At 48.0% G+C, this 27,541-nt stretch overlaps 1 protein-coding gene across 5 annotated transcripts in view; it reads left to right on the forward strand.

Annotated features, from left to right (window-relative positions):
- Positions 1 to 27,541, forward strand: part of LOC139240926 (nuclear receptor subfamily 4 group A member 1-like) — a 91,842-nt gene that overhangs the window by 13,109 nt on the left and 51,192 nt on the right. Inside the window, exon 1 of one of the 5 annotated variants that reach the window (XM_070869458.1) lies at positions 6,053 to 6,253. The exons of 2 other annotated variants lie outside the window; for them this stretch is intronic. Coding sequence is in view for 1 of the 3 variants with exons in the window: in XM_070869456.1 (XP_070725557.1) it covers positions 21,716 to 21,734 (19 nt within the window). In the remaining 2 variants the exon portion in view is untranslated. Of the gene's footprint in view, positions 1 to 6,052; positions 6,254 to 21,712; positions 21,735 to 25,758; positions 25,843 to 27,541 lie in introns of those variants that run through there. 2 more of the 5 variants (XM_070869456.1, XM_070869460.1) reach the window with 2 other exon arrangements.

Here is a 27,541-nt window from a genome sequence, read left to right on the forward strand (position 1 = left end):
TCGGTCGGCTGCAGCGATCTTCCAGAGAAACATGGAGAGCCTTCTCAAGTCGGTACCACACACGGTGGTCTTTCAGAACGACATATTGGTCACCGGTCGGGACACTGCCGAGCACCTACAAAACCTGGAGGAGGTCCTCCAGCGACTGGATCGCGTAGGGCTGCGGCTGAAGAGGTCGAAATGCGTCTTCATGGCAACAGAAGTGGAGTTTTTGGGGAGAAAGATCGCGGTGGATGGCATTCGGCCCACAGACGCCAAGACAGAGACTATCAGGAACGCGCCCAGGCCACAGAACGTCACGGAGCTGCGGTCGTTCCTGGGACTCCTCAGCTATTTTGGTAACTTCCTATCGGGGTTAAGCATCCTTTTAGAGCCCCGACATGTGTTATTGCGCAAAGGTGAGAACTGGATATGGGGGAAAAACCAAGTAATTGCTTTTGAGAAAGCCAGAAACATTTTATGCTCCAACAAGCTGCCTGTATTATATAACCCATGTAAAAGACTTGTGCTAGCATGTGACGCATCGTCATATGGAGTCGGTTGTGTATTACAACAAGCTAACGTTGCGGGGAAGTTGCAACCTGTCGCCTATGCCTCCAGGAGCTTGTCTAAGGCCGAGAGGGCCTACAGCATGATTGAGAAAGAGGCATTGGCGTGTGTGTTCGGGGTAAAGAAAATGCATCAGTACCTGTTTGGCGTCAAATTTGAACTGGAAACCGATCACAAGCCCCTCACATCCCTGTTCGCTGAAAACAAGGGGATAAATACTAATGCCTCAGCCCGCATACAAAGGTGGGTACTCACACTACCAGCGTATAACTACACCATCCGCCACAGGCCAGGCACCGAGAACTGTGCGGATGCTCTCAGTCGGCTACCATTGCCCACCACGGGGGTGGAAATGGCACTACCTGCAAACTGGTTGATGGTGGCGCAGCCCGCAGACTTGTTGATGGTCATGGAAGCGTTTGAAAATGATAAATCACCTGTTATGGCCTGCTAGATTAGGACTTTGACCAGCCAAGATCCTCTGCTGTCCCTAGTAAAAAACTGTGTACTGCATGGGAGCTGGGCCAGCATCCCCGTTGAAATGCAAGAGCCAATCAAGCCATTCCAGCGGCGAAAGGACGAGCTGTCCATTCAGGCAGACTGCCTGTTGTGGGGTAACCGCATAGTGCTACCAAAAAAGGGCAGGGAGGCGTTCATCTCGATCTCCACAGCACACACCCGGGTATAGTAATGATGAAAGCGATAGCCAGATCCCACGTGTGGTGGCCCGGTATTGACTCTGACTGAGAGTCCTGTGTACGGCAATGCAGCGTATGTGCTCAGTTGAGCAACGCGCCCAGAGAGGCACCACTAAGTTTGTGGTTCTGGCCCTCCAGACCATGGTCGAGGATCCATGTCGACTATGCGGGCCTGTTTCTCGGTAAAATGTTCCTGGTGGTGGTGGATGCTTTTTCAAAATGGATTGAATGTGAAATAATGTCGGGAAGCACAGCCACTGCCACCATTGAAAGCCTGAGGGCCATGTTTGCCACCCACGGCCTGCCTGACATACTGGTCAATGACAAGGGGCCATGTTTCACCAGTGCCGAATTTAAAGAATTCATGACCCGCAATGGGATCAAACATGTCACCTCGGCCCCGTTTAAACCAGCCTCCAATGGGCAGGCAGAGCAGGCAGTACAAACCATCAAACAGAGCCTTAAACGAGTCACAGAAGGCTCACTCCAAACCCGCCTGTCCCGAGTACTGCTCAGCTACTGCACGAGACCCCACTCGCTCACAGGGGTGTCCCTGGCTAAGCTACTCATGAAAAGGACACTTAAAACCAGACTCTCGCTGGTTCACCCCAACCTGCATGATCAGGTAGAGAGCAGGCAGCAGCAACAAAATTTAAACGATGGTCACGCCACTGTGTCACGGGAAATTGATCTGAATGACCCTGTGTATGTTCTAAACTATGGACATGGTCCCAAGTGGATCGCGGGCACGGTGATAGCTAAAGAAGGGAGTAGGGTGTTTGTAGTCAAACTAGACAATGGGCAAATTTGCAGAAAGCACCTGGATCAAACGAGGCTGCGGTTCACAGACTGCCCTGAACAACCCACAGCAGACATCCCCTTTTTCGAGCCCACAACACACACTCAAAGGATCAACGACACCACACCAGACCAGGAAATCGAACCCATCATGCCCAACAGCCCAGCAAGGCCAGGCTCACCCAGCAGCCCTGCAGGGCCAACAACACGCCAGTCCAGCGAGGGCACAGCCAACACACCAGAACAGACATTTGTACCGAGGCGGTCCACCAGGCAAAGAAAAGCTCCCGACCGCCTCACCTTGTAAATAGTTTTCACTTTGATCTTGGGCGGGGGGAGTGATGTTGTGTATGTGTAAAGCATGCACTCCCATGTTCCGCCACCAGGGAGCTCATCTCCTTAAGTCCCAAGGGATCCCAGCATCCCTTGGGAGCACTGTATATAAACCGGCCCCTAAGGCCTGTTCATCACTCTGGAGTGTCTTATTAATCTCCCTGTGTGCAGCCTCATCTGTGTTAGGAACACAATAGAAAGGTTGTTAAATGATGACGTATTTGTGAAAATGAGAGTGAACTCTTAGTATAATACGCTACTTGGAGGTTAGCCAGTGTGGTATAATAAAGGGACACTGTGTATAAACCTGAAACGCAACAGCGTGTATGTGTCCTAGGTTGCAAACATTACATATTACACATTCAGAATTATGAGGGGTTCTGATGAGAGTAACTAAGGAGAAACTGTTTCCATTGGTGGGAGGGTCAGTAACTCGAGGACACAGAATTAAAGTAATTGGCAAAAGAGGCAGAGCCGAGAGGACCAATGCCCCTTTAAGCTGCGTAGCTGTGCCACAAGACCATACAAGTCCCGCCCAGCCGGTGCGCCGGCTTTTAAATAGAAAAACTGCGCATGCGCGGAATTTTGAATGACCGTTAAAGGGGCCCCAAAAAACTAGAGGGAACATTGGAGAGGACAGGAATTTTTTTTACGCAGCGAGTTGTGATCTGGAATGCGCTGCCTGAAAGGGTGGTGGGAGCAGATTCAATAGTAACTTTCAATGGATAAATACTTGAAGGGGAAAAATTTGTCGGGCTATGGGGAAAGAGCGGGGGGAGTGGGACTAATTGGATAGTTCTTTCAAAGAGCCAGCATGGGCATGATGGGCCGAACGGCCTCCTAAAGTATTTTATGTGTAGTATTCTATGATTCTATGAAAGGGTTTGCTCATACTGAGCCTTGCAGACCAGTGGGTTCCAGGTTCAATCACTGGTCTGTGTTGGATTAGCTGATCTTAGCTGGGGCAAGAGTTGGGACTGTACAATTGCCCTTGGTACTCCTGGGATCCTGCACCCGATTGCTCTCCAGTGACTCCTTTAAGTCTTTGCATGCTGCGCACCCATATTGGGATGGAGCGTGCCTGCATGTAAACCGAGCCCATTCCATCGCTGTACAGCAACCAGTTGGCTAGCAAGTCCGTGAGAGTTGCTGTGTGTTAAGTTGCCCTTTTAATTTCCCCTCCCTGTTACAAAGCATTTCGAACTCTGCCGGGCCCCACCACCATGATGAATAGTAACATGAATTGCTGTGTAAGTAAACAAGTGCCGTATTGCTGTACCAACGAACTAGCTGCTGCGCTAATCTGGGTGAATCAGTTGCAAGGACAACGGTGCAGCCCTATCATGGGTGACAGGCTATCAAAAAACCAATGTGACGTCAGGCCTCATCAGCAACAAGTTTTTCAAGCAAGGGTGGATTCTAAGTCCCCAGATCACGTGTCGTTTTATTTTAAGTAGCAAATCTGGTTCAGTTCTCAAGGTGACTGCATGTTACACGTTTAATGTGTCTATGATTAGAGCAGAGGTATAGAGTTCAGCTGCATCACAGCCAAGCTAAAACAGGTGCTTTAATCGGACCTTGACTACTATTGTTTAGTCAGGCAAACATACTTTAATCACCCGATATGACCCAATTCACGCAAAGTTGTAAAAGGCTGAGGGGCTGACCTGATAAGAGGTCTTTAAAATTTATGAAGGTGTTCGACAGGGTTGACGTAGAGAAGATGTTTCCACTTGTGGGGAGTCGCAATCTAAGGGCCATCAATATAAGATAGTCACCAACAAAACCAACAGGGAATTCAGGAGAAACTTCTTTACTCAGGAGAGTGGTGAGAATGTGGAACTTGCTACCGCATGGAATACTTGAGATGAACAGCATAGATGCATTTAAGAGGAAGCTAGATACACACGCGGCAGAATGGACTAGAAGGATATGTTGATGGGGTGAGATGAAGAGGAGTGGGAGGAGGCTTGTGTGCAGCATAAACACCGGCACGGACCAGTTGGACCGAATGGCCTGTTTCTGTGCTGTAGACTGTAATTCTATGTAATATATCTGCCGGTGATTGGCTATCTGGTTGTGCTTCACTGGAAATTGTGATGGCAGTGGGTCATTTCATTGACCTTTCCTCATGAGGATCGGGGCATGTGTCAACGTTTGACAACAAATTCTGAAAAGGCGTTGATAAACTGTTTGTTTTGCTTGGTATCGTATCGGCGGCAGTCGTCCAAACTGTAGCCAGCAGTCAATACGCGAGCTGGAGTATAGCAGCAACACAGGCAAGTGTTCGCCTCCTAAAGATTTATTCTGCAACAAATATGGCCCGCTGTAAGTTGTGGACTGCTTAGTATCAATGAACCATCATTTGAAAACGTATGCCACACGGGCTAATGTTGCAGGGTCCAACACTTACTGCAAACCTATCGTCCTCATCATCTCAGCTGTGGCTCAGTTGGTAGCATGCTTGCATCTGAGTCAGAAAATTGTGGGTTCAAGTCCCAAAGCCAGAACTTTAACGCAAAATGTAGGCTGACACTCCAGTGCAGTACTGGGGGAGTGCTGCACTGTCAGAGGTGCTGTCTTTCGGATGAGACCTTAAACTAAGGCCCTGAAATTAAAAGGCCTCACAGCACTATTTGAAGAAGAGCACAGGGAATACTCCTGATCAACATTTATCCCTCAACCAACATCACTTAAAAAAGAAATGATCGCCTGGTCATTATCACATTGCTATTTGTGGGAGCTTGCTGTACATAAATTGGTTGCTGCGTTTCCCACATTACAGCCGAGACAACACTTCAAAAGAGTGTAAAGTGCTTTGGGACGTCCTGAGGTTGTTAAAGGTGACCCATGACTGCAAATGTCAGCTGTGCCTCAGTGGGTAGCACTCTCGCCTGCTAAGTCAGAAGGTTGTGGGTTCAGGTCCAACTCCAGGGTCTTGAGCACAAAAATCCAGCACCAACAGTGCAGTGCTGAGGGAGTCTTTTGGATGGGACGTTAAATCGAGGCCCAGTCTGCCCTCTCGGGTGGACAGTAAAAGATCCTATGGCACTATTATGAAGAGGAGCAGGAGAGTTCTCCCCGGTGTACTGGACAATATTTATCCCTCAATCAACATCACTAAAAAAAGATTGCCTGGTCATTATCACAGTGCTGTTTGTGGGAGCTTGCTGTGCGCAAATTACCTGCTGCATTATCTGCAAAAGGGTGTAATGTGTTTTGGGATGTCTTGAAAGGCGACACATAAATGCAAGTTATTTGATGTAGCCTGTTCAGCTCTGAATACTAAAAAAGTATTAATAAAGGCAACCCCCCTCCCAAGTGTTGTTTGCATAACTTTCCACCACTGCACATGAGATATACAAACGTCACGCCTGAGCTAAATATAGCTTCTTGCCGTGCAGGTGAGGACATCCTTCTCGCATGGATTTCAGCAGCTCACCTGGGGGCTATCTTCAGAAACCTCCTGTGCGTCAGTGGAGCTCCGCGTACGTCACCGCGCCGGCCCACATTCCGTCGCCGGCCATTGGCTCAGCTTCCCCTCGGACCCCGCCCACGGGCCGGGCGACTGACCAATGGGAGCGGGTCTGGTCCCCCCCCCCTCCCGCCAGACGTGGTGGATGATTTATTACAGTGAAATTGACAGGAGTGATTCCCAGAAGCTGGGAGCTTGTCAGTCAGTGTGCGGGGCTGGAAACATTTAAAGAAGTGCCTGTGATCTGCGGGAGCTTCCAACCTGATACTACCCTTGCATAAGCTGTGCAACTGAAATCATCCACTGGGATTTAAAAAAAATCTATCTCTATGCATCATTTTGATCTGGATTCTTAAAAACAAACAAACACAAGATACATATATATATATCTCACAATCAGGTATGTATTGCCAAAATAGCTTCTTTTCTGATTGCTTTGAAAAATTGCATCTAAGGATACATAAATCATTTATTTCTTTCAATGATATCCCCCACCCCAAGGGGACAAGCAATGTTAAATATATCTTTTGCACGTGCTTTTTTTGTTGTCTTTTCTGTTTTGCTGTGTAAATATGTTTCTTATGCTGTAGTTTTGTTTGTTTGCAAATGCTAAAACCAAAGATAACAAAACAAACTTTTATTTAAGGGCATATTGTAAGCGGGGTTATGTGTATTGCACAGAAGTTTAATTTGCTAATGTTTTATAAATGCATCTGCGTTTTTGTGCACAGAGTTCTATTCAACTGCAGATGCAATCATAGGAACTAATTCAAGATTTCAGTTGTTGCTTTAGAAGCGAAAGTGGGTTAAACCTAGCAACTGCAAAGCTCCTGATTCAGGTTCAGAAGATTGTGCAGACCCGCTCCCTATCAGCAGGTAGGGGTAGGGTTTGCAGGACAATGTGAAGTGAAAGACGGATTGACCTGTACAAGAGATAGGGTATGCAGGGACGAGAGCACTGACAGTTACTAAGGGATGGTATCTGCAGATGCTGCAGCCTGGTTGTAGCAGCAGCAGAACTGTCAAACTTTGAAAATGAATTGCATTGAAATGTTGCGCCCACTGCTCTTTATTGTTTTAATTGGGTCGGAGCAACTGTTGATTTGTATACACTTATAAGCAATGAAAAATGCATTGTTAGAATGGCAGACTTTTTTACTCCAAATAGTGCATAAATCATAACTTTGCAAAGAATGAGATATCTTCAGCAAGGTGGTTGCCAGAACAGCTGTGGGACTGGTCAGATATCAGTGAGATGCGCCAGAAGTGCATCAGTGCTCTTATTTTTAGACTTTTGCATAAGATAGGCAGCATTTCTTTCTTCCTGCAACTTTCTCCCGAAAGCAGTGGCTCACGCTACGTTGCTCTTCCCCGGGCACTGGCCGACCTCCAGTGCCTCGCCGAAGTGGCCCAGGCAGGGAGAGTTGGCCGGCCATTCCACCACAGAAAGCATCACACCGTAAGCCCAATTCTGTCCTTGCCCGGTCTCCACCCATGCACACTTTGCAGCAGGGATCACAGGAGCTGGTTGGTCTCCCTCCCTCAGGAATGTTCTAACATCCCAACTTCCACTCCAACTCAGATCGGTTGACTCAGTGCAGACTGGGAATTTACCCTGGTCTGTATAGCTTAGTATCACAGCAGTGAGTGCCTTTGCTTTAAGCACTGAGCAAATAAATTGCTTTGGGCAGCATTTCCAATTCTGGTACGGAAAAGAAAGTAGAGAAAGAGAGAGAATCATGCAATAATTATATTTGCATCATTGCAATAAAATTAGACAACAGTTGAAAGAGCGGAAGGTGACCATTGAATACTTTGTTTAGAATTGTGACTGCTCCTGTGGTGAAATGGAAGGTTGTTGTTCCAACATATATAAATGATTAAAAATAAAACATTCAAAAGGACCTGTCTGTGTGTCTAACCTTCATATAAAAACATATTTCAAATAACAAATATGTATAATCCAAGGTATGAGAGGAAATATTTATTAATTATGAAATCCAGGGTATGTGATGTGCAGAATGCCTGTTGGCCGGTGGGGAAAAGCAGATTAACAGGTGCCTTTATAGCTAGCAATATGATACCCATCGCCACTTTGATCGTGTGCCTGGTATAGCAATGACATTTATTTTTAAAACATTTTATTGACTACAAAAACACAACTTGATTTAAAAGTGTCGAGTCGTTTAAAATAAAAGCCATTTGCATTGTGTCTTGGCCCAGAATTTGCTGCCAAAGCAAAGCTGTGGGCCATTGTGTTAGTTTTTGATGTTTTTATGCGACCCCGCGCTCCCTCCCCCCCCCCCCCCGGTTTACGAACATACAAAAACATACGAAAAATTACGGACAGGTAAAGACCATCTGCTCCACTGAGCCTGTCCCACACAATTGCGATACCTTGTGTATCACAACATATCCACTCCACCCCGTGTGTATGTTTGTTGCAGACGCAAACCCGCGTGCCACGGCACGCTGGCACATTTGGTTGGCGCTCCAGCGTCCCACGCCACCACCCTCCCCCCCTTCGAGAGTTGCAAAGAGCTTTGAAACTGCAGATCCAGCTTTCTCGTTTCACAGGGCTCAATGTATTGAATCGCACCGAAAAGAAAAGGAAAAAAAAAACCAATTAATTGCACATTTTTGAAAATCTGAAACAACACTCGAAAATGCTGGAAATGCAGATCCGGTCCGTTGGCATCTGAATGCGAGTGTTTCGGATAGAAATCCTTCGTCCGAAAAAAAAATCTCGACCCAAAATATTAACCAATCTCATTGGGTACGATTGGTTCTATTTTTTTTCCATAGCCTGTAACCTTGCAACAAAACAGCTTGCACCCCTCCCACTAGGGAACACGTTTTAGAAGGAGAGGGGAGATGAAGATGGCTGGCGAGAATGATTAAAGTGGAGGGAAGGACGGAACTATTAAAGGGTTACGTTTGAATCTGAAGGAGAGCAGACACTTAAAAAAAAACTATACATCGCCGTCATAGCAGGGGCAGAAAAAGTAAGTGGAGCTTAAAGGAAGAGGATTCTTATTTCAAGCAAAGAATGTGAGGCTGTCATAGCCACAGGTTGAGAGAACCCACACTCCTCAATTGTGCTAGTAAATCAGTTGTGGAGAACTAATTGTATGAATGACAGATGAGGACTAAGACTTGAGACATATTCCTGCAACCTGTCAGATGGTGCAAGGGAAATGTTGGGGAATGTGAGAGTTGTCGTCAATTGTTCAAAGTGATTTAAACCATCGTGCAGTCTAAATGTGATGACAGTGAACTTGGACACGGGCGGAGTGGGTAGGGTGGGGGGCAATGGGCGTAATCGCATTTTGCCGACTGCTGTGCGCCCGATATCCCAAGGTCAATGAAGCTGAATATCAGGCGGAGCGTATAACGGGCGATCGGCGCATTACCGTCTGTTTGGCGTCCTCCTGGCCATTTCCAAATCCGCCCCCCACACAGCGGGTCAGATCAGGAGCATTGTGAGCCCCCGAGAAAGCTCCCCGCAAAGGCAAGTGCCGTTTTATTTCTTAGCAGCCGTGTTGGTTTCATGCGGAACCGATGGGTTTTTAATTGGATGGAATAGAATTGCAAACCTGGACGAAGCAAGCTTTTGCTGAGGTGAGGTGATAGCAGCCATGAGTAAATAGGTGACCAGCGGCGGTATGTATTAGCAGAGCTGTCCTCACTACCACCTATCTAGTGAACAGAGCCCCAACAGTACGATCCCCATTAACATGATACGGTCGGTCGGCTCGACTTTAACATCGTTCCTCTGTTCGATGAAAAAGAACAGATTTTCATCGCTTCACCATCGGCGGCCGTGCCTTCAGCTGCCTGGGCCCTAAGCTCTGGAACTCCCTCCCTAAACCTCTCTGTCTCTCCACCTCTCCTTCTTTAAGACACTCCTTAAAGCTCTTTGACCAAGCTTTTGGTCACCTATCCTAATATCTCCTTATGTGGCTTGGTGTCAAATTTCAGTTGATAATCACTCCTGCGAAGCACCTTGGGATGTTTTTAGCACTATATAAATGCAAGTTGTTGTTGAAGCTAGCCGCAGCTTATAAAGGGAGCCCAATGGAGAGATTCGCCCTTCTTTAAATGTTGGCTTCAGTTTGCCTTTATCAGTGAAACATATATTGTGTATTGCGTCAGTGTTATATTGTATGCAGTGTTGCACCAGCTCTTCAAATTCCCCTGTTGTATTTTCTTCATTGTAGTGCATGTGTTTCAGCATTCGATGAATGCAGTTCAGCAGGTTTGCATGCTGAATTGTTTGGAGTGGGAGGGTCCCAGCTTCAGTCCCCATTTTTAGCTGACCCAGGAGTGCCTTGTTGACGATGGCACTGGGTGCCAAAAGTGGGAAAGTGTTTGGCTGTTTAATAATATCTCACTTGGACAAAAAGGTGATATTTTTTATTTTGAACATGCTGGCAGTGGGTGTCAGTGTGTCATTGATAACGCCCGGGTAGCTGTTGACTCAAATTAACTACAATGATCTCATTACACCAGTTTAGTAAGAGATGGTGTGCCGTTCCTAAATAAACCAACAAGGAGACACTGGGTTGCCCCAGTGTTCTCAAACAAAAAGCAAGCAAAATGCCCCCGTCTTAGAGGGACACAACAATTTGGAACTAAGCCATACAACAAAGGAAACTCATAAATTAAATAGTAATGTTGGGGCCAAGTTTCGGCCTGAGTTGCTCCTGTTTTTTTGGAGCAATTGGTTTAGAATGGAGTATCTTAGAAATTGCAATTCTCGGCATTTAGTTTGCTCCAGTTCTAGTCAGTTAGGACAGTTTCAGTTTGGAACAGATTTATTTTTTAAGGGGGCGTGTCCGGCCACTTACGCCCGTTTTGAAAGTTTAGGCAGTGAAAACTTACTCCAAACTAACTTGGAATGGAGTAAGTGTAGATTTTTGTAAGCTCAGAAAAACTTTGTCGACACTTAGAAAATCAGGCGTAGGTTACAAATCAGGCGCAGGGAATGGGAGGGGGTGGGGGAGGGGTGTTTAAAGGGAAGTTTACAAACATTAAACACTTCAGTTTTACAAAAAGAGCCATCATCAATAATAAATGATAAATACATCAATAAATCAACCAATAAATCAATCAAAAAAAATTAATAAAAAATATATATTTTTTAAATCAATAAATAAAATATTTTCTACTTACTGACTGCAGCACCGGGAGCCCTCCAACAACCCCCCCACCCCCCCCCCCCCCGTGTGTCTCCGTCAGTGTCTCTATCTCTGTCTGTCTGTGTGTGTCTCTTTCACACTCTGTCTGTCAGTGTCTGTGTTTCTGACAGCGAGGGGTGGAGGGGAGGGGGAGAGGAGGGGGAGGGGAGGGGGGGGAGGGGGGTGGAGGGGGGGTGGAGAGGGGTGGGTGTGAGGGGGTGGAGAGGGGGGGCTCAGTGGGGGGAGAGAAGGAAGGGGGGGAGAGAAGGGAGCGGGGGGGCGGGGAGAAGAAGGGAGAGAGAGAGAGAAAGAAAGAAAGGAGAGGGAGGCTGAACGGGCCGGGCCCAAGACTTCGAGCTTAGATTTACCGCATTGACAGGTAGGTGGCGTCGGGTCCGGGGTCCAGTGGGGTCGTGAACGCGGGTCGGGGGGAGCGCGGGTCGGTCGGTCGGTGGGGGGGGTCGGGGGGGTGTGGGAGGGTGGAAGTCGGGAGCGGAGGTCGGTCGGGCGGGGGGGGGGTGAGAGGTCGGGAGCGGAGGTTGGTCGGGCGGGGGTGGTGGTGAGAGGTCGGGAGCGGAGGTCGGGTGGGGGGAAGGTCGGGAGCAGGGGTCGGGCGGGGGGGGGGAGGTCAGGTCAGGGGGGGAGGTCAGGTCGTGGGGGGGGTGAAGGTCAGATCGGAAGCGGAGGTCGGTCGGAAGCGGGGGTCGGGCGGGGGGGAAGGTAGGGAGCGGGGGTCCGGCGGGGGGGGGGGGGGAGGTCGGGAGCGGGGGTCGGGGGGGGGAAGGTCGGGAGCGGGGGTCGGGCGGGGGGGAAGGTCGAGAGCGGGGGTCGGGTGGTGGGGTGGGCTCAGGAGTGGAGATCGGGAGCGGAGGTGGGGGGGGGGGAGTCGGGATGGGGTGGGGGGGAGCGGGAGTCAAGTCGGGTCGGGTTCGGTCCGAAGGAAGCAGGAGCTGGGCGTGGGAGGAGTCTTATCGACGCAGCCCCAGTGAGGCCATTCGGCCAGGGCTAGGGGCTGCGTGCTTCGGGCCCCTCCCACACAGTTTTGGGTGCCTGGAGCTACTGCACATGCCTGTGCAGAGGTCCCGGCACTGTTTTCAGCGCAGGGATCTGCGAGGGCCATCACATTGGAGTCTCGCTTGACATTATCCACACACGTGCATTTTCCAGCAAAGGTTGCTGGATAATAAGAACATTGGGCCCGAACTTGGTGGAAGCTAAGTCCCGCCCAAGTGCTGCCCGAAGGACCGCCGAGGTACCTGATGGTACTTTGGGCGGGAGTTTCGTAAAAAAAGTCCTTGAAAGACTGCCCGGCGGCAAAAAAGGGATTCACGCCATAAATCTGGGCGGCAGCGGGCAGGAGCTCCCAATTTCGTCGGCAAATGCGATCCTCGTCAAGGTGTCGCCGAGGATTGAGTAGGGCCCAGGGAGAGGGGAGCACATAAAAATAAAAATTCGCACAAAAAAAAACACTGGAAGACCTTCAGGGGACCCCATCCACATAAATTGCTGAAAAACAAATAAATAAAAGAACTTCACGAATCTTTTTTTTGCAGGTCTTCATACTTACCGTTGGAGTTAGACCTGCCTCCACGCAGTGGTCCTTCCCCCTGCTGCCGCCGACTCCCGCCCGGAGGAATCTGCCGGCTCGGCGGGCGGGAGGACACTTGCGTGCCTTGCGCGCTAGCAGCCGTCAGCGGGCGGTTCCCAGCGGCCCTCCCCTCCCGCCGGCGGGAGACCTCGCGGAAACTGGCACCGAGGGGAGACCACCTAATAAACTCGGCGGCAGTCGGCGACAGCGGGCGGTGTGCACCAAGTTCGGGGCCTTAAGAACATAAGAAATAGGAGCTGGAGTGGGCCTTTTGGCCCCTCGAGCCTATTCCGCCATTCAATAAGATCATGACTGATCTGATCATGGCCTCAGCTCCACTTCCCTGCCCGCTCCCATAATCCTTGTCTCGCTTATCGTTCAAAAATCTGTCTATCTCCATCTTCAATATATTTAATGACCCAACCTCCACAGCTCTCTGGTGTAGAGAATTAGATACAGAGAAACATAGAAAATAGGTGCAGGAGTAGGCCATTCGGCCCTACGAGCCTGCACCACCATTCAATAAGATCATGGCTGATCATTCCCTCAGCACCCCTTTCCTGCTTTCTCTCCATACCCCTTGATCCCCTGAGCCGTAAGGGCCACATCTAACTCCCTCTTGAATATATCCAGTGAACTGGCATCAACAACTCTCTGCGGCAGGGAATTCCAAAGGTTAACAACTCTCTGAGTGAAGAAGTTTCTCCTCATCTCAGTCCTAAATGGCCTACCTCTTATCCTAAGACTATGTCCCCTGGTTCTGGACTTCCCCAACATCGGGAACATTCTTCCCGCATCTAACCTGTCCAGTCCTGTCAGACTCTTATACGTTTCTATGAGATCCCCTCTCATCCTTCTAAACTCCAGTGAATAAAGGCCCAATTGATCCAGTCTCTCCTCATATGATAGTCCAGCCATCCCTGGAATCAGTCTGGTGAACCTTTGCTGCACTCCCTCAATAGCAAGAACGTCCTTCCTCAGATTAGGAGACCAAAACTGTACACAGTATTCCAGTTGAGGCCTCACTAAGGCCCTGTACAACTGCAGTAAGACATCCCTGCTCCTATACTAAAATTCCCTAGCTATGAAGGCCAATATACCATTTGCCTTCTTCACCGCCTGCTGTATCTGCATGCCAACCTTCAATGACTCTTGACCCATGACACCCAGGTCTCGTTGCCCCTCCCCTGTTCCTAATCTGCCGCCATCCAGATAATATTCTGCCTTCGTGTTTTTGCCCCCAAAATGGATAACCTCATATTTATCCACATTATGCTGCATCTGCCATGCATTTGCCCACTCACCTAACCTGTCCAAGTCACCCTGCAGCCTCTTAGCATCCTCCTCACAGCTCACACCGCCACCCAGTTTAGTGTCATCCGCAAACTTGGAGATATTACACTCAATTCCTTCATCTAAATCGTTAATGTATATTGTAAAGAGCTGGGGTCCCAGCACTGAGCCCTGCGGCACTGCCTGCCATTCTGAAAAGGACCCGTTTATCCCAACTCTCTGCTTCCTGTCTGCCAACCAGTTCTCTATCCACGTCAGTACATTACCTCCAATACCATACGCTTTGATTTTGCACACCAATCTCTTGTGCAGGACCTTGTCAAAAGCCTTTTGAAAGTCCAAATACACCACATCCACTGGTTCTCCCTTGTCCACTCTGCTAGTTACATCCTCAAAAAATTCCAGAAGATTCGTCAAGCATGATTTCCCTTTCATAAATCCATGCTGACTTGGTCCGATCCTGTCACTGCTTTTGAAATGCGATGCTATTTCATCCTTAATAATTGATTTCAACATTTTCCCCACTACTGATGTCAGGCTAACCGGTCTATTATTACCCGTTTTCTCTCTCCCTCCTTTTTTAAAAAGTGGTGCTACATTAGCTACTCTCCAGTCCATAGGAACTGATCCAGAGTCGATAGACTGTTGGAAAATGATCACCAATGCATCCACTATTTCTCGGGCCACTTCCTTAAGTACTCTGGGATGCAGACTATCAGGCGCTGGGGATTTATTGGCCTTCAATCCCATCAATTTCCCTAACACAATTTCCCGCCTAATAAGGATATCCTTCAGTTCCTCCTTCTCACTAGATCTACTGTCCCCTAGTACAATCGGAAGGTTATTTGTGTCTTCCTTGGCTTTAACACTATCCTTCATTTCCCTTGTTAGCCATGGTTGAGCCACCTTCCCCATTTTATTTTTACTCCAGATTGGGGTGTACAATTGTTGAAGTTCATCCATGTGATCTTTAAATGTTTGCCATTGCTTATCCACCGTCAACCCTTTAAGTATCATTCGCCAGTCTATTCTAGCCAATTCACGCCTCATACCGTCGAAGTTACCTTTCCTTAAGATCAGGACCCTAGTTTCCGAATTAACTGTGTCACTCTCCACCTTAATAAAGAATTCTACCATATTATGGTCACTCTTCCCCAAGAGGCCTCGCACAACAAGATTGCTAATTAGTCCCTTCTCATTACACATCACCCAGTCTAGGATGGCCAGCTCTCTAGTTGGTTCCTCGACATATTGGTCTAGAAAACCATCCCTAATACACTCCAGGAAATCCTCCTCCACCGCATTGCTACCAGTTTGGTTAGCCCAATCAATATGTAGATTAAAGTCGCCCATGATAACTGCTGTACCTTTATTGCACACATCCCTTATTTCTTGTTTGATGCTGTCCCGAACCTCCCTACTACTGTTTGGTGGTGTGTATACAACTCCCACTTGCGTTTTCTGCCCTTTGGAATTCCGCAGCTCCACCCATACCGATTCCACATCATCCAGGCTAATGTCCTTCCTTACTATTGCATTAATTTCCTCTTTAACCAGCAACGCCACCCCGCCTCCTTTTCCTTTCTGTCTATCCTTCCTAAATGCTGAATACCCTTGGATGTTGAGTTCCCAGCCATGTCTCCGTGATGCCAATGACATCATACCCGTGAACTGCTATCTGCGCAGTTAATTCGTTCACCTTATTCCGAATACGCCTCGCATTGAGGCACAGAGCCTTCAGGCTTGTCTTTTTAACACACTTTGCCCCTTTAGAATTTTGCTGTAATGTGACCCTTTTTATTTTTTGCCTTGGGTTTCTCTACCCTCCACTTTTACTATTCTCTTTTCTATCTTTGGCTTCTGATTCCATTTTATTTCCCTCTGTCTCCCTGCTTAGGTTCCCATCCCCCTGCCATATTAGTTTATCCATAGATTTACAACCCTCTAAGAGAAGAAATTCCTCCTCATCTCCATTTTAAATGGACGTCTCCTTATTCTGAAACTATGCCCCTAGTTCTAGATTCCCCCACAAGGGGAAACATCCTCTCTGCATCTACCCTGCCGAGCCTCCTCAGAATCTTATGTTTCAATAAGATCACCTGTCATTCTTCTAAACTGCAATGTGTAGAGGCCCAATCTACTCAACCTTTCTTCATAAGTCAACCCCTTCATCTCCGGAATCAACCTAGTGAACCTTCTCTGAACTGCGGAGACCAAAACTGGACGCAGTACTCCAGGTGTGGCCTCACCAATACCCTGTACAGTTGTAGCAGGACTTCCCTACTTTTATACTCTCTCCCCCTTGCAATAAAGACCAACATTCCACTTGCCTTCCCAATCAGGAGCAAAACTCCCAGCTTGTGCTTTGTCGCCCCCCCCCTCCCCCACTCCGCCCCCGCCGCCCTGTCTCGACACTCGCTTGCCGACTCTAGTGGCCTGGAGACCAGCTGCAGTACACCTCGACCTCCACCAGTTCATCCCCTGGACTGAGATTGGCTGACTGGGCATAGACTAAGGATGGGACTTGGGACGAGAGGGATAGACCTGCTGCTAAAGCGCTGCCACGTCCCTTTAAAGACACAAGCTGTAATGGGCACATTTTGCGGTCGATTAAAGGTAATTGTTTCTCTGCAGACTGCCAGCTGTTTGCGTGATGAAGGCACCTCCCCAAGGGCAGACACACCAGCAGGAATGATTAGCTTCCTTTTTAATACCTTCTTTAAAAGATCATTTGGCACCTGGTTCAAAATCTGATACGGTGCTTGCGGTGCCCAACGCCATGAATAATTAATTTCTCATTACATGATCGTGTTCACAGGAGGTATTTGCATGTGGTATTTAGCATTTTGTGCCCATTTCCTCCACAGACTCTCAGCACCAAACCCCCTCACCACCACCCCATACTCCCAGCTGACGGCCGGCTGGAAACCTGCACTAAGCTCTTCACCAGTGCAGCCATGAGGAGGACTGTAAGAGCAGCTCTGGGCTAACTTGACGTGTCCCTTCCTCCTTGTGTGGCAAATGCCCCGAATTCACTCAGCGTCTCTGCCTCGATCTCTGTCCTCTCTCCCTCTGTATAACCCCCACTGGGGCTGCACGCCAGTGCTCCCTCCAGCTCATAACTTATGGAATCTGTAATTATCACAATATGCTGATCTGTCTAACACGACAACAAACAACTTGCATTTATATAGCACCGGTAACGTAGTAAAACGTCCCAAGGCGCTTCACAGGAGCGGCTATCCAACTAAATTTGACACCGAGCCACATAAAGAGATATTAGGACAGGTGACCAAAAGCTTGGTCAACGAGGCAGGATTTAAGCGTCTTAAAGAAGGAGAGAGAGGTAAAGAGGCGGAGAGGTTTAGGGAGGGAATTCCAGAGCTTGGGGTCCAGGCAACAGAAGGTACGGCCACCAATGGCGGAGTGATTAAAATCAGGGATGCACAAGAGGGGCCAGAATGAGAGGGGCGCAGAGATCTCGGGGGGAATGTGGGGCTGGAGGAGGTTACAGAGATCGGGAGGGGCAAGGCCATGGAGGGATTTGAAAACAACGATGAGAATTTTGAAATGGAAGCATTGCCGGACCGGAAGCCAATGTAGGTCAGCGAGCACAGAGGTGATGGGTGAACGGGAGTTAGGATACGGGCAGCAGAGCGAGACTGAACTTTTCAACGCAAGTATTTTTAAATGAGTGAAATGCTAACTAGCATTTTCATGATGGCTTTAGCAGACAGCCAGAAGAGAAACTGTCTCACATATGACCTGACCTACATAACTCACTGATAGCTCAAGCACTCATGGGTTAACAAATCATGTCACGTCACAGGCATCATGCTTTCGTCAAGGTACCGTCCTATTTTGTGTATGAGGTGTGCACGGTGCTGTGTTTCGTAGCACTTTGGGCTAGATTTTCGGTCTTCTGCTGCCCCTGTTAGCGCCGCGGAGGGTCGGTAATGGCGGCGGTAAGCACTTCCGGGCGGGTGGCCATCTTCCAGCACCCCGCCGGGACATTCGGTGCCGGTTTGGAGGGGGGCGCGGAGCAGTACCGCCCGGAAGCGGCGAGACGGTGTGCAACATCCCTGGTTGTGACACCGGCTCGATTTTTGGCTGCCTCCCGATCCATAGCACTCCGTAGAGCGCTGTGCTGGGACCGCCTGGGAAAGCAGGCGTTCTGAGCTGACGCGGCCGCAGTGAGCTAAGGAATGTCCACCTCAGGTAAGCGTGATTGTTTATTTTTGCAATTTATGTTGTGGTGTGGCGTGAGTTATTTATTGGGAATGTGTTTGGCGGGTTTTTTTCAGGAATTTTTTTTTCCCCAGGCCTCTCTCCGAGGCCGGCTGTTTAGCTGGGGATTTTCAGTTGCTCAGCTGGCCTAGCGCCCTAAAAGAGGTGTGGAACGCCTCCCTTAGCGCTCCGCCCCACACTCAGGGCCCAGCTGCTGAATTTTGCTGATTGAGACGCAAACTGTTCCCGGGCACAAAATTTACCGCCCCGCCGCCATTACTGCCCCGAAATCAGCAAAGCCGAAAATCCAGCCCAATGTGTTTGAATGAGCGGTGTCATAAACTCTGGTGTAGAAGTTGCATCAATGTATAAGTCATCTCCCTGCATTAAGAAGATAGAAGATTCTGCGTGAACTTGTATATAGCAGTTAAAGGAGAACCTCATCCAAGGTGGGTCAGTGCAGAATATCTAAAATACTTTAACCTCTTTCGTTTCTCTGCCTCAAATTAACATTGTTTTCCAACCTTCTTGACTGGAATGCTACCAGCCAATCACGGTTAAAACATTTCCGTTTCTCTTTGGCATGGCGAGGAGTGACCTCATAAAGGTTGCCATGGTGATGTCCAGTAGAAGAGGAACATTGGTTTGCATTCAAAGCAGGATGCAACTGTGATGTGGTTTGGCAACTTCAGACCTGGCGGGTGGTTCCTGGGGAACACTGAAAGACTTTGAGGAACGGTACTTGTGGTGTTAGTGGGCAGGTTGGTGCTTTGGCGTAGTCTCCATACATACAGAGACGGTTCATTTTTATTTTCTTCCCTCCCCTCCCGAGCCACAGCTGACACTGTGGGCAGCACCCTCGTCTCTGAGTCAGATGGTTGTGGTTCAAGTTCCACTCCAGGGACTTAAACGCATAAACGCAGAGGGGACTCAGCCACTGATTGCCCATCTATCCAGAGGGAAATCTCTCAGAGGCTCCTCTCATTCTCACCACCACCTCCCCAATCACAACCAGGCCCAGATCAGGACCTTGTCAGCCTTGGCTCAGTGGGTAGTACTCTTGCCTCAGAGTCAGAAGGTTGTGGGTTCAAGTCCCACTCCAGGGACTTGAGCACATAAATCCAGGCTGACACTCCAGTGCAGTACTGAGGGAGTGCTGCACTGTTGGAGGTGCCGTCTTTCGGATGAGACGTTAAACCGAGGCCCCGTCTGCCCTCTCAGGTGGATGTAAAAGATTCCATGGCGCTGTTTCGAAGAAGAGCAGGTCGTGAAATGCAGAGGGGTGAGGTGGGGTTGAGGAAGGAACAGAAATCCCACTCGATGCGGTTAACTTGCTAAGTACTATGCTCCAGGGCTTTGTCAAAGTGTGCTAGACATACCAGGTGGGACTAGAAACGCTTCCCTGATGCACAGCGAATTACAAGCCACACAATTCAGAAAAATCCATCGGGATTTGTTTAGAGATCTGCGTGCAGCTCCCCATCTGTAATTTTCCTTTATAGCCCCTCGAACTTCTTAATTAGGAAACGCTGATGAAGGGTCAAACACACAGTGCAGGAGGCTGCCAATGTTGACCAGGGTAGGAGATGAGGCAAATGGAGGAGTAGTGATTAGCTATGAGAAGCCAGTAGATTGCAGAAGGAAAGTCTGAGGAAAGTGAGGAGTCCCACAGTTCTGAGGTTTTGGGAAAGAATGAAAGCGCAGATTGTGGTGTAATGAGCTTTTTGTCAGCTGTGGCTCAGTGGGCAGCACACTTGCCTCTGAGTCAGAAGGTTGTGGATTCAAGGCACAAAAAATCTAGGCTGACACTCCCAGTGGAGTGCTGAGGGAGTGCTGCACTGTCGGAGGTGCCGTCTTTTGGATGGGTGTTAAACCGAGGCCCTGTCTATTCTCTCAGGTGGATGTAAAAGATCCCATGGCACTATTTCGAAGAAGGAGTTCTCCCCGGTGTCCTGGCCAATAATTATCCCTCAATCAACATAACACAAACAGATTCTCTGGTCATTATCACATTGCTGTTTGTGGGAGCTTGCTGTGCACAAATTGGCTGCTGCGTTTCCCACACTACAACAGTGACTACACTCCAAAAGTACTTCATTGGCTGTAAAGCGCTTTGGGATGTCTGGTGGTTGTAAATGCAAGTCTTTCGTTCTTTCTTTTCATGTCAACCCAGCGAGCACACGAGGAGAAGTGTTTCAAAATGGTGTCTTAGGAATATGTGTGATTAGCTCTGTCTTGAAACCTGCAGAACTAATGGTAATGGGAGATGTGTCAATCATCATTAGACATGAGTCAGTGTGACATGTTCCAAGAAACCACAGTAAAAGCTCTCACAGCTAATGGCTCCCTGCTGTTTCTCTGTCTATAACTTGTTCGGTTATGAATGGCGCACCAGGCATGAAGTCTTTGCAATCTGATTTTTTTTTAGAGAGGAGAGAGTTATTCGTACTTGTCAGTTCAGGATATCAAGTTTATCATGCCTTTTGATGGCGGGCATAGTGCATGCCTTTCATATCGCTTTGTATACATTTAAGGTGATATTTTGGCGGCTCATGCCGTAAGCCATCCACTGTTTACTTTTGCTATTGCCAAGGGAGCCTCTTCCCCCATTTTTGGAGGTGGTTTAGATAATGAGGAGCCATCTTAGAGAGGACTCAGAATGACACAGACAGCACATTAAGTTCCGTGCTTTTAACTTGTTCAAAGCCGTGCTTGCGCACTTTTTCATTTAACAAAAAAACCTCTGTTGTCTTTGCAGTTCACGAATGTCCTTTAGGGAAGGAAATCTGCTGTCCTTACACAGTCTGGCCTCTATCTGACTCCAGACCCACAGCAATGTGGCTGACTCTTAATTGCTCTCTGAAATGGTGGTCTTCTCAAGGGCAATTAGGGATGGGCAATAAAGGCTGGCCTCTTTTTTTTCTGTTGCATCTGTAAATCAAAACGTAAATCAAATGCCCCCTTATTAAAGGGGCACTAAAACCAACAATTTGAACAAATTAAACTTTAGACAGTCAACTTAAATCAAATTAAAATTTGGTTGCCGGGGGTGACGATGCACTCCAGTCTCTCCGGCGCCCACCTCTCGCGGAAGGCCGCGAGCGTACCGGTGGACACCGCGTGCTCCATCTCCAGGGAAGGCTGGCCTCTTGACTGCCTTCTGGAATGGCCGAGCAAGCCACTCAACTGTATCAAGCCATTAGGAAAACCTTCACCACACGGACTGCAGCGGCTCAAGAAGGCGGCTCACCAGCACCTTCTCGGGGGGAGGGGGGGGGGCAATTAGGGATGGGCAATAAATGCCGGCCTTGCCAGCGACGCCTACATCCTGCGAATGAACTTTTTAAAAGTTGTGAAATGAGATGCGAAACTGTTTTCAAAAAATTGCAATTGCAAGGGAACCAAGCTTAAGGTTGAGTTCCAGGCGATTTCTTTAATCAGGTGGTAGGTCTGTCCGCAGCACACTTCTGGTGAAGTACTGGCCGTTGTCGCGGGGGTGGGTTCGACACGAGGTGATCGGCTCCCAGAGTATGTACAAGCAGCAGTTTTAGAGTTAAACAGGCGGGAACAAGCGATGAGCGAGACACGTGGTGGTAGGTATACAGAGATCTCCCCGCATAACACTTGGGATTGCATTTCACTATTAATCGTGGCTCAAAGGTTCCCTTTCTGCAGTTATTTCTGTTTACAAACACTGCATTAATGCTGGAGGAAATATCCCCATGAAACAGATGTGGCCAGCAATAGGTGCCTTTCAGTTGCCGGGTAGTGCGGTCCGAATAGGGAAATTCTCTTTCATACCATGCCGCAAATGTTCAGAGATACCAGCAGGTGGCCATCTCAATCAGAAACAGAACAGTTTCTGCTTTCTTGATGCAGATAAATACATGGCTAATCCCACTTGATAATCCCACTGTACGCAGAACAACAGACGTGGTTTAACCACAACAATGTTTTACGACTACCTGTTTTTGAAAGCTTCGCTAAATATAGCCAAGCCCCTGTTCAATCTCACCATCAGAGAACATTGAGACAGAGAAGTACGTTTGTGTGAAATATCTGCCTCGGCTCAAAGCTGAGTTTCAGTTCTGATCCTCAAGCTGCCTGTTTTGAATCCTTCGTTGAAATCCTTGTGCAAACAAAGCGTTTTGTAACAGACGAATTACGGCTTTCCCCATCCCTGCCAGGAGTGACGTGAGTCCACCGTTGTGCAGTAAGAGCTGCCAGATGCTGTACTTAGTGCGAAGACTCTGTGCACTTTTTAATTTCAGTGAAAACTGGCTCGCCAAACCTTCTCCAGTTCTGCTGAATTTCCTCCGCTTGCCACCTCCCCCACGCTGGCACAGCAAAGTTGGAAACATGCCCTTGGGGAATAAATCCCTGGCACACCAATGCCCATCTCTTCTTAAATTCTTATGATGAACTGGGGGGGGGGGGTATCAGATCATCAGATTATCTTATTTTTAAAGCCAACTGCCATCATCATCATCATAGGCAGTCCCTCGGAATCGAGGAAGACTTGCTTCTACTCTTAAAACAAGCCCTTAGGTGGCTGAACAGTCCAATACGAGAACCACAGTCCCTGTCACAGGTGGGACAGATAGTCGTTGAGGGTAAGGGGTGGGTGGGACAGGTTTGCCGCACGCTCCTTCCGCTGCCTGCGCTTGATTTCTGCATGCTCTCGGCGACGAGACGCGAGGTGCTCAGCGCCCTCCCAGATGCACGTCCTCCACTTAGGGCGGTCTTTGGCCAGGGACTCCCAGGTGTCGGTGGGGATGTTGCACTTTATCAGGGAGGCTTTGAGGGTGTCCTTGTAACGTTTCCGCTGCCCACCTTTGGCTCATTTGCCGTGAAGGAGTTCCGAGTAGGGCGCTTGCTTTGGGAGTCTCGTGTCTGGCATGCGGACAATGTGGCCTGCCCAGCGGAGCTGATCAAGTGTGGTCAGTGCTTCAATGCCGGGGTTTTGGCCTGGTCGAGGACGCTAATGTTGTGCGTCTCAGGGGATTTGTAGGATCTTGCGGAGACATCGTTGGTGGTATTTCTCCAGTGACTTGAGGGGTCTACTGTACATGGTCCATGTCTCTGAGCCATACAGGAGGGCGGGTATTACTACAGCCCTGTAGACCATGAGCTTGGTGGCAGATTTGAGGGCCTGATCTTCAATCACTCTTTTCCTCAGGCGTCCACCAGCCTGTCCTCGCTGCACAGCACTGCCCCCCAGTCATCAAGATCCACGGCACGGCCCTGGACAATGTGGTCCATTTCCCATACCTCAGGAAAGCAAACTGTATAATGTTTGCCTCTGTATTTAACATTTGCATTTATATATTGCCTTATCACTTCATAAATATACCGTAAAGTAGTACATTAAGTTGAAGTGCAACAATTGTTCTTATATAGGGGAAGGTGGCAGCCATTTTGTTTGGCACAGCAAGCTCTCAGAAAGAGCAATGAGATGAATAATTTGTGGTGTGCATTGAGGGATGAGTGTTGGTCAGGAAACCAGGAGAGCTTCCAACACCGATCTTCTTCCAACAACCACTTCAGAGTCGTCTTGGTTAACCCTTGCCACTGGACCAAGACTTCGCTCTGTCAAGCCCATGTGGGGGCTGGTGTACAACGGCCACCACACGTTAAAAACTCCACGCACGGGCATCTTCCACCCTTCAGGATGTAGTTCGGGATCCGGAATATTAGGTCCTTCATTGAAACACCTGTGAACTCATCCCTTTTCGGCGTGGAAGCAAGTCATCTTCGCTTCGAGGGACTGCCTATGATGATGATCTTCCAACATTGCCGGGGTGCGAGGCGGGAGTGGGGGTGGGGGGGAGAGGGGTCTTTAAAACCCACCTGAACCAGCAGTTCAGGCAAGTTCTGTTGATTTGCTGAATTGGCTTTCGTACAACGCCCTTTCCAGTTGTCTGTGCTCCTCTCAACTCCTGTGTGTTGGGTATTGTCGCAGCCCTCCACTAACACACCCTGACCTATCACTCCTCACTACAGAACAGGCAGTGAGTATGAGGCGACTAAGCGCACTTTAGTCTAATCCTGCCCTTATCCGACAAAAGAATTTGCAAGGACTTGCATTTATACGGTGCTTTTCACGACCTCAGGACGTTCCAAAGCGCTTTACAACCAATTAAGTGCTTTCTGAAGAGAAGGATATGTTGATGGGGTGAGATGAAGTAGGGGTGGGAGGAGAATCATGTGGAGCATAAACACCAGCACAGACCTTTTAAAAAAATTCTTGCATAGGATGTGAGCGTCGCTGGCAGGACGAACATTTATTGCCCATCCCTAATTGCCCTTGAGAAGGGGTTGGTGAGCCACCTTCTTGAAAACTGAGCAGCTTGCTAGGCCACTTCAGAGGGCAGTTAAGAGTCAGCCACATTGGTGTAGGTTTGGAGTCACATATAGGCCAGACTGGGTAAGGATGGCAGATTTCCTTCCCTGAAGGACATTAGTGAACCAGATGGGTTTTTACAACAATCCAATAATTTCATGGTCACCATTACTGATACTAGTTTTTTTATTCCAGATTTGTTTAATGAATTGAATTTAAATTCCCCAGCTGCCGTGATGGGATTTGAACTCATGTCTCTGGATTATGAGTTCAGTAACATTACCACTGTTGGGCCAAATGGCTTGTTTCTGTGCTGTAAATACTATGTAACTAAACAAGGCCTCATCCGAAAGACAGCACAACATGGCACTGGAGTGCCAGCCGAGGGCTGAGGTCCTGCTGCCGGGCTCGAACCCACGACATCCTGTTGGCAACTGAGCCACACTGGCACAGTTTGGTCAAAAGATAACAGAAGTGGCTTTGATCAGTGAAAGAAAGAAAGACTTGGATTTTTGTTGCACCGTTCACAACCACCAGACATCTCAAATCACTTTACAGCCAGTGAAGTACTTTTGGAGTGTAGTCACTGTTGTAATGTAGGAAACACAGCAGCCAATTTGCACACAGCAAGCTCCCAGATAATAACCAGATAAACAGTTTTTTTTTTGTTATGTTGATTGAGGGACAATCATTGGCCAGGACACCGGGGATAAATCTCTTGCTCTTCTTTGAAATAGTGCCATGGGATCTTTTACATCCATCTGAGAGAGCAGACAGGGCTTTGGTTTAACGTCTCATCCAAAGGATAGCACCTTCGACAGTGCAGCGCTCCCTCAGTACTGCACTGGAGTGTCAGTACAAGTCTCTGGAGTGGGCCTTGAACCCACAACCTTCTCGATTTTGAGGCGTGTGTGCTGCCCACTGAGCCACAGCTGACACTTATCTGTACATTGACACACAGCTGTCTCTACCTATATACAGTGACAACACCAGGAAGGTTGTCACTGGATTTAATAGTTTGCGAGATTTTTTTTAAGCGGGAACGAGCTGAAGACAATATAAACATAATTTTAGTCAGATGGTAAAACAGCTGTAGAAAGATAAAAGAAGAGCAAACACAGCTGTCAAATGGAAGGGAAGTGCCTGGCCTGTTATACAGAAATGTTCCCTCATGCATTCTAAGAGAACACATTTTATTTAATTTTGTTCTTCAAAAATAAAGAAGTAATTCACCAATCCTGCATTCTCTGTGCAGAACCACGTTCGAAGGAATAGAGATTAGAGATACAGTTTCTGTGTTGTAGCCTTCTCGCCCTCTCGCTTTGACTACAACTCTCTGCTAGGGGCACGCAATTGATGTAAGTACCCAAGAAATTTTGATTTTAAACTAAATCTAGCAGTACAATATTGGAGAAGAAACCTGCTTTAAGGTAATTGGAAATCTAGAACACTCTCCCCAAAAAAGGTGTTGAGGCTGGGGGCCGATTAAAAATGTCAAAACTGAGATTGGTAGTTTTTGTTCAGGAAGGGTATTAAAGGTTACGGAACCAAGGCGGGTCGATGCAGTTAAGATACAGATCAGTCATGATCTCATTGAATGGCGGAACAGGCCCGAGGGGTTGAATGGCCGCCTCCTATGCCCATTGTAATGTATGCACCAGTGAGCATGCTCACAGGTTTGTAGAGCTGTTGAGTTGGGAGTGGCTTAGCCAGTCACGTGATGTTAACAAGACTCAATAAAACCCCAGCCAGTTGGGTTCGGGGAATCCACGATGAGGCAGGTGGTTGTGAGCTTGGTGGTTGAACTGGTAATGTGTAATGTGATTGTTAAACCTTTGTTCATAAACCAACTAGTTCTTAATATCATCATCATCATCATAGGCAGTTCCTCGGAATCGAGGAAGACTTACTTCCACTCTAAAAATGAGTCCTTAGGTGGCTGAACAGTCCAATACGAGAACCACAGTCCCTGTCACAGGTGGGACAGATAGTGGTTGAGGGAAAGGGAGGGTGGGACTGGTTTGCTGCATGCTCCTTCCGCTGCCTGCGCTTGATTTCTGCATGCTCTCGGCGATGAGACTCGAGGTGCTCAGTGCCCTCTCGGATGCAGTTCCTCCACTTAGAGCGGTCTTTGGCCAGGGACTCCCAGGTGTCGGGAGTTCTTAATAGCAATGTGTTGCTATGAATTCTTAAGCAAAGAACCCATGAAGCAAATACCTATGTACAGAGTAAACCCATCCCTGGCCAGCCTCACCCTTCTATTTATATTAAGGAAATAAAAAAAATCATCCTAATATCTGTTGCCTCTCCTGTTCCTCTGTTTAAGTTCTCTTTTTACCAGAAAACTGGTGTAAAATTTAGCAAGAGCCACTTTCATGGTAGTGCTCGGTATGACACGTCAAAACACGTTCAAATGTTTCCTATAAAAATATGAAAAAAAATTCTCAAAATGGCAGAAGCAATCACTTTTCGAGAAGGACATGATACAGTGATGACAAATGGCCACTTACATGTGCTTAGAATGTCTGCTGTCACAAGGCCAACACAACTGCTTGGATTTCTGCCTTGTGTTCGGTTACATTCAATGTATTTGCGGATCTGTGCAAAACATGAATCGAGACATTATAAAAAAAGACAGCATTTCAAATTAATAAGCGATTATCCAATAGTCCATTTTCCAATAAGTGAGGTCTTGGGTGCCGTCTCAAAGAAAATAGCCAGCTTAGATTCAACAGACTCGGCATCAACCTTTGGAAACTGAGTCAAGAATATCCTAATAATAGAGCGTAATCAATGGAATAAAAGGGCTGATGTTAGGAGCTCGGCCAATAAATGCAGATCTGATTGCCTCATCTGGCCTGTACCATATTGGCTTGATGGTATCACGGGGATCAAAATAGAACTATTCCATTGCCCAGTGGTCTTGGCAATTTGAATAACCCGCTGTCAAATTTAAAGTAGTGTTGATGTATAAATACATCCGGCCATCTTGGAGAATCGGCCTCTGACCTCAGGTGAAATAAAAATGTTACAATACACCACCAGACATCCATCTTG

The sequence above is a fragment of the Pristiophorus japonicus genome, chromosome X (genome assembly GCF_044704955.1).
Source record: "Pristiophorus japonicus isolate sPriJap1 chromosome X, sPriJap1.hap1, whole genome shotgun sequence".
In the NCBI taxonomy this organism is placed as follows: domain Eukaryota; kingdom Metazoa; phylum Chordata; class Chondrichthyes; family Pristiophoridae; genus Pristiophorus; species Pristiophorus japonicus.